At 48.2% G+C, this 7580-nt stretch overlaps 1 protein-coding gene across 1 annotated transcript; it reads left to right on the top strand.

Moving 5' to 3' along the window:
- Window positions 1–380: 380 nt before the first annotated feature.
- Window positions 381–6052, top strand: LOC139390976 (neuronal PAS domain-containing protein 4A-like). Its single transcript, XM_071138415.1, has 8 exons — window positions 381–555; window positions 1041–1204; window positions 1323–1425; window positions 1543–1852; window positions 1991–2100; window positions 2299–2434; window positions 2560–4283; window positions 4406–6052. The coding sequence occupies exons 1-8, from the start codon at window positions 381–383 to the stop codon at window positions 4432–4434; spliced, it is 2751 nt and encodes a 916-aa protein (XP_070994516.1). The 3' UTR covers window positions 4435–6052.
- The last annotated feature ends 1528 nt before the right edge of the window (window positions 6053–7580 follow it).

Below are 7580 nucleotides of genomic sequence, written 5' to 3'. Positions count from 1 at the left end.
GGAATCCCAGCCTATATAACTTACTCGAGAGCAGAGTCCCTCCACCAGATTTACGGGATCCGGATATCTGGGCGAGAGACGGCTACTACAGCCGCCGAATCACTCACACTCTGAACCGGTGGAAAGCCATCCAGCGGCTAGCCAGCAACCTTACTGGACGCTGTGGCGGAACCGAAGAGGAAAAAAGAACGGATAGGAGAAGGTCTGAAGCCTTACTCTGGAACAAGCTGAGATGAAATTCCAATAGTAAAACGACAAGGTTATTACTACTAGCCTTTCTCTGACACCTCATCTTGGGAGAAAGAGACTCAGACCTCAATATTCAGTTGAGTTTCACCTTCAAGTCCAGGGAATTTAGTCAACCACTATAACAGGCTACAATGTATCGATCAACGAAGGGCGCGTCGAAGGCTCGAAGGGACCAAATCAACGCGGAGATTCGGAACCTGAAGGACTTGCTTCCCATATCCGATGCGGAAAAGGCACGGCTCTCATACCTACATATCATGTCCCTTGCCAGCATGTACACCAGAAAATCGGTCTTCTTCTCTCAAGGTAAGCGCGACTTAGCTTATAACAAACAAGTTCAAATACACCCAGTGTATAACCCATAGCCTGTTGATTCATAACTAAGAAATGCTTGTGAATGAAACATATACTGACAAACTGTTGCTTCCATCTGTCTGAGCTAGTTGCATGCTACCTTTGGCTTTCCGCTTGAATCAACAGGTGCCATATTTCTTGCCGAAAGAAACAGTTGATGAATTTCATGTCTACACGTGAATTATGTTGTTTAGGAATATATATAAGGAAATATTATAGTGCTTTGTTTGAGGTTCTGGCGTGAAAAACTATTTTAGAGCCGAGTGTCGCTATCTAGTGCTGAAACGCTTCTATCGCTGTCCATGGCACTGAAATCTAATGCGGCCGTTCTATAGCTACTGCAGGGAGCATACACGTTACCTTTGTGGTATGATGACATCCATTAGCTAGACAAAAACATAATTTAAAAAACATTTCAAATCATCTTTTGTTTTTAGAATCGGGATCCGCTGGCAGTCTCGAGGAAAGCGCGAGGTTCCTGTCTTTCCACGAGCTGTCAGAGCTGGTGCAGGAGCTACCCGGGTTCCTGCTCCTGCTGACTGGGGAAGGCAAGCTGCTCTACCTGTCAGACAGCGTCTCCGAGCACCTCGGCCACTCCATGGTGAGTTCACGGGAGCCCCTATCATGTCTACAAACTAGTAAATTAGCTGTAATTTAGATTTTGCCTCAGGGATTTCATGAATATGCTAAATAAAAACGACTCTTTCTCGATGTTTCAGGTGGATCTGGTTGCCCAGGGTGACAGTGTGTATGATATCATTGACCCTACTGACCACTTCATCATGAGGACCAACCTAGCTCCTCCTACATCACCTGACACAGGTAAGATGCGCCTTCCTATTTCCAATGGTACAGAAATGTGTTACAAATGGCTTGCATTTATATCACTCGGATCATTTCTGATATTCACAATTTCTCCTTTCCTCTTCTTCCTCTCAGATCGTCTATTCCGTTGTCGTTTCAACACTTCCAAGTCGGTGCGCAGGCAGAGTGCTGGGAACAAGCTGGTTCTGGTCCGGGCACGCTGCCCTTTCCCACCCTCCTCTTCTACCACCCCTAGCTCCTACTGGACATCCAATCCCGTCTGGATGTGCTTCTGTTCGCCTCTGGAGGCCGTCCCCACCCGCTCTGGTCCTGGGGGGGACCAAGTTCCAGCTCTGATCCCTCCTGCTGCTGAGAACAACTTCTTCCTAGCCTCGTTCCAGTCTCAACACAGCCGAGACATGAGGCTCCAGAATGCACAGGACAGGTGAGGTCACACCCACTGACCAGGCAACGCCACCCGTTGCTTTAGATCGTCTGAGTGATGGCATGACGTGTACGCTTTATAGTTAGAAGTATGTTGAAGACATAGACTTACCATGTCTTCTCTCCATCTTCCCTGTAGTGTCAGTGTCTACCTTGGCCTTGATGTGTCAGCCCTGAGGTCTCGCTCCTGGTACAGCCTCCTCCACCCACAGGACCTGTCACACGCCTCCACTCAGCACTGCAGCCTGTGTAAGTACCAATTCAGTTCACCACACAACAATCACACAGAGACGCACCAACACACATCAACACAAATGGGAACTCAATTATACTGCATCCACCATTACATGGAGCAAACTTCACTACAAACCCACCATTAAAGTTCTGTGATGTGATCAGTTGTAGAACACTGTCTGATGTCGATGTTCTCTTTTTGTTCCCCCACAGTGAGAGAGGGAGGAGAGGGTAGATCTGAGATGGTGGTACGGGTGGAGTCTGCAGACCACTCCTGGGTCTGGCTCTACATGGTACTGCAGCTGGAGGCAGGAGACAGCCCCATCAGCAGCAACAACTACATCATCAGGTACTACCTCTACCCTATGACAGATCATCATAACACATTTTCAATAGATATAAAGGAGATTGTAAAGAGCACAAGAGAATCTTACTAACCATTTCCATCTTTTTCTCTTTCTGTTTCTCTCTCAGTGAGGCGGAGGCGTGGTCAGTGAGACAGCAGCTGAGCACAGAGCAGACCCAGCTGACCCTGGTACTGAGTACCAGTACCTCCCGCCAGGACAGCCTGAGCCTGTCCAGCCCAGACCAAGTTTTCACCCCAGGCAGCAGTGGCCTCTCAGCCCAGTCCTTCGACTTCAGCATGACTGTGTCCAGCAGTGTGGGCTCCTCAGACGAGACAGGGGGCGCCACCACTGAGCCCATGCAGGTGGAGGGCGACCCTCGCTCTAGTATTTCCTCTATTGAGGAGGAGAGCTTCTTCCAGCAGCAGCAGATGCCTGCCCCTGTCCAAACCCGCTCTGCTGCCTCCTCCCCCACCCCAGTTACCGTTGCCACGGTAGCAGACCTGGACTTCCTCACTCAGAACATTCTCCTGCCCCCCTCCTTCCAGCTCGAGCCCCCACTGCCTGCCCTCCCCATTCCACTCCCCCCAGTGCCCACCTCCCAGGAGCAGCAGACCAAAGAGTTTGTGTGTACGCCCCCCTACACACCCCAGCTGGGCGGGGGCAGCTTCCTGTTCGGCGAGCCCCTCTTTAGCTTCGACCCCACAGGCACCACCACACCCCCTCCCTCCACCACCACAGCTACAGCCACCACCTCCATCGCCCCCTCCCTCTCCCCCTCTGCCCCACCCACCACAGCCTCCAGCCCTGCTCCCCCCTCCTCCCTGTGCCTCACTGGCCCCTCCACTGACCTGTTCTTCCCTGCCGATCCCTGCAGTGGCTCTATTTATGAGAAGCTACCCCCCACCCCTGACAGCCCTCGGGATGGGGACTGCACAGTGATGACCTTGCCTGAGGTTCGGGGACCCCTGTATGTAGATGTCCCTTTAGGGCCGTTTCACTACCCCCTCGAGGGCCTCCTCACCCCAGAGGCCTCCCCCGGTAAACAGCCTGGTCTCTCTTTCTTCTCCCTGGACAGAGAGAGGGATAAGGAGAGAGCAGAGATCTCCCTCTTAGCTCAGCACATCAGCTCCTTAGCAGAGGGATTCTACCTGGATCCTCTCTTATCCAAACTATCCCCTCCTTCCATGTCCCCCTCCTCCTCCCCTCCCCCCCCGGCCCTCTCACCATCCGTAGCCACTGCTGGTGTTGACTCTATCCACATGCTGGGAGAGTTTTACCCCGTCAAAGTGTGGAGAGGCCTGGACTTCCCCGTATTCCAAGATGATGATGACTCTCTGTTTGAAGAGAGCATCTTAGAAGCCCTGCTCCAGGATTTCTCCACCCCTCCACCCCTCTCCCCTTCCATCCCCCCGCCATCTCCTCCCAACCCAGTGTGCTGGCACTCACCCTCCCACTTTGAGGGGGTCAGCCACTTCTGTAGCGTCCAATCGGCGCACTGTTACCCCACGGCAAGGTGCGGGGCGACATTGGCCAGCGAGGCCGGGGCGATGGCAGAATGGGAGGGGCTGGGGGAGGAGCCTATGGAGATCGAGGTGGCGTCATCACCTCTGTCTTCCTGTTCCTCCATCCCGGCATCCCCTCCCCTGCGACTCACTGCCTCCCCCACCTCCGCCCCCTCCACGCCCGTCGCCCCCAACACGCCCGCCGTGCCTTGCGCCCAGTCCCTCTTGGAGGAGCTGGCCGCCCTGGAACCCATGTTTGGGGCAGGTGCCTCGATCGCCCCCGGCTTGGGGCAGCAACCTGAGTTGTATCAACTCCAGTGTCACCAGCCGCCACAGTGCTTCCACAAAGGTGAGAATCATTCAGTTAACTTGTTCTACTGTCTTTCTCTGTTTGATAAATGGATTAAGATTTGTTAACCATGAACATACCAGACTAATGTGCCCTTCCTCTTTGTCTCTTGTGTTTTTCAGATGGGAGTGGAAGTGTTCCCCCGTTCTAAATAAGTCTGTGACTTACTTCATTAAGTATGGCATATTGTCATATTTCGTGGAGCTATTTTACTGAAAAGTAAAGATGATTTAAGTGTATAAATATATACATAATGTATACTACTAAAGGACTTTATTTCCTACATGTCTACTGAGAACAAATATTGCCTTCATATTTTTGTTCATTTATTTATTAATTCATGTATTTCTATTTTTATTTTATTTTTTTAAATCAAACAATTTCACATTTACTTTCAACATTGACATAATGGTGCAACATTTACCAACTGAATGTACCCATGACTGACTGAGTTTTGGGTCCATTTGGTGCCACAGCTTTTCTGTAACATAAGCTTCAGATTGGATCAGTCAGAGACGTAACAAAACCTCTGACCTTGTAAAGCGCCGTTTAACTTCCAGACCGCATTTGTATTCACTCATAGTGAAAAACCTGTTGCAAAAAAAAAAAAAATGAGAATACCTTCTTTGATATTTCAATAGAGAAATAACTTAGAGCATTATTGCTTGTAATGCAGCAACGCAAACTCAAATCACAAATGTGGTGAAAGTCTATGTTTACAAAAATCTCTACTGACCTGGTACAACCACTGACAGTAGCTGACAAAAGGGGACCAGATTCCCCCTCTCACATCCTCAATATTCCGTTTCCAGAGAGACACATAGTTCTACTCGGACCTTATTGTATTCCTCTCTTGTCATAGCTTGAAAGGCCAAACGTATGAATACTGTAGTCAAACTAACCTAATACTTTGAGCTTTGAGTTTGCGGCTGAACATTTTAAAACATTTGACTTCATGTTATTTCTCCATTACGAACTTGTGTATCAATGTGATGGTGTGCAAAAGAAAAACAACAATACAAAATGTGTGAAGACCTAGGTCTTGGAATGTCCACACGCAAGAACGCATGACGGAGGTTTCTGGCCTTTACCAGAAGGTGTTGCCGAATGGAAATCGTCTGGAAGTTACTCAACAACTGTGTGTGGTTCTGTTGTGTACAGGACCAGCACATTGTACATTAGACTCTGAATGTGGGCTCTTTAGGTCACCGTTCTCTTGGGCTTGGCTTCAAGGGCAGCTCTGCTGGATTTTCTTGCAGCATCAATATTTGCAATGCTGGCAGTTTATAGCGGCTCCTGTGTGCCTGGCATGGCCATGTCCTGCTGAACTCTGAACTCTATCTGAACTCTTTCTCTATGTCCATGAACCAATGGGCTGACAGTCACATCGTAGCTCTACTTGAGTTATGGTGTTGTGGGGCACAATACAGGCTATGTGAATGACTATATGATTCTTCTTTTTTGAGAGGGGTTAGACAAAAATGGAAGTTTTGTTTTAAAAAATGACCTGAAAATAGTGTGATGGGTTACTATTTCTATTCAGTTCCTCCTAAGCGACACGGGTTGAGAATGGTACTATTCCCATGGTGTCGACATGCTAACGTAGAGTTGTCTACGGTCAAGTAAAGGATTGATTCCTACGTTCTAGCTATTAAATGCTACGTTTAACATATGTGTAAGTATTATATTGTATGTGTTGAATTGACAAAGAAGAAACTGTTGATGTTCAATGCATAATGCATTGTGTCTGTGGATGTAGGCACATGCAATTTTTTTGAAGGATTGTACACATTTGTACATTTGTATAAATACAACAGTCTGTACATATCAGAGACATTTCTATTGTTTAAGATGGACTGTATACATGATGATATATTGAAGAATGGACATTGTGGATCAGTGTTCTCTTGTGTTGCTGAAAAGTGTATTTGGTTGTCAAACAAATGCATTTATATTAAAGTGCACTTAAAGCGGTTGGATCTCTTTGTGTCGTCACTTCCTGTCCACCTCCTCCTCCTTCTACCTACTCTCATCATCATCCCCTCATCCCTCCCTCCCTCCTCTCTCCTCCCTCCCTCGCTCTCTCCTCCGTTTCTTCCCCTGGAGCGAGCTCCGCTCAGCAACAGCACTGACGCAACGATCTGACTCAGACTGACGCACATGCTCCACACCGAGGCTCTCACACACACAGGCACACACCACACACACACAGTTGGCCTCCCACTCAAGCAGGCATGTTCACTTTGACACACACATTCACACAGGGGCGGACTGGGACCAAAGATCGGCTCTGTCATTTCTAACACGCCAGCTGTTTTTCCACCTGACCCCCCCCCCCCCCCCCAAGCCACCAGGTATTTTGCGAAAAAATAAATGTATTAATAGTTAGACAGGCCTACAAGGCAAAACATTGACCAGCCCATCTGACATTTGTCTGAAATACCAGATGGCCAGCCCGCCCCTGCACACACACCCAATAGGAGCCCCTCCATCTTTACAAATAGCAGCAGATCACACTCACTCAATGTACCTGCTACTCTGAGAGCGTGCTGTGATGGTGTCAGACTCCATATATAGGCATTCCTGTGTCGAAGCTCTGATTCAAGCAGCCCCCTCTTTCCTCAGCCTCCGATTCAGATGGGAGGGGGGACTGGGGGAGCCAGAGAGAGAGAGAAAGAGAGAGAGAAGGGAGAGAGGGGGGAGAAAAAGAGAGCAAGAGAAGAGAGGAAGCCAAAACCAGAGAGAAAGAGGGACAGTCATGATGAATGTACTATCAATCACTGACTAGTACCCAATGAAAGCTCTGTGCTCTTCACATCATGGAGGGCACATTTTTGGTAAAATCACTAACGTTATATGAGTGATGGGCATTGCCATGTTACTGTGTAAATGCATCCTGCCGCCTCCTCAGGTCCCTCAAATCTAATTTCAAAAGCAGATCTGCAGGATAGGGTACAAATGTGAGGCCTTTAATATCTTATGTACTAAACCTTATATACTAAACCTGCCATACCAACATTTTGTTTCAGCACCAGACCAGTCACTGCAGTGAGCCACCTGGAGATGAGAGCAGCAGCGATAGAATAGATTGTAGCTCTCTTCTGTCATCTTGTGGCGAAGCAAAAGTAGTGCATATTCAAACACTTGGTACTCATTGGAAAAAAAAGAAATGTCCTCTCACTGTCAACTGCGTTTATTTTCAGCAAACTTAACATGTGTAAATATTTGTATGAACATAACAAGATTCAACAACTGAGACATAAACTGAACAAGTTCCACAGACATGTGACTAACAGA

This window comes from Oncorhynchus clarkii, chromosome 31 (genome assembly GCF_045791955.1).
Source record: "Oncorhynchus clarkii lewisi isolate Uvic-CL-2024 chromosome 31, UVic_Ocla_1.0, whole genome shotgun sequence".
In the NCBI taxonomy this organism is placed as follows: domain Eukaryota; kingdom Metazoa; phylum Chordata; class Actinopteri; order Salmoniformes; family Salmonidae; genus Oncorhynchus; species Oncorhynchus clarkii.
Note: the sequence above shows the minus strand (reverse complement) of the source record. Positions and strands in the feature narration are given on the sequence as shown.

Coding starts and splice junctions, on each gene's coding strand:
- LOC139390976 (XM_071138415.1), top strand. CDS start 381: ATGTATCGATCAACGAAGGGCGCGTCGAAGGCTCGAAGGGACCAAATC. Junction 1,426..1,542: donor TCCTACATCACCTGACACAG/GTAAGATGCGCC, acceptor TCTTCCTCTCAG/ATCGTCTATTCCGTTGTCGT. Junction 2,101..2,298: donor CACTCAGCACTGCAGCCTGT/GTAAGTACCAAT, acceptor GTTCCCCCACAG/TGAGAGAGGGAGGAGAGGGT.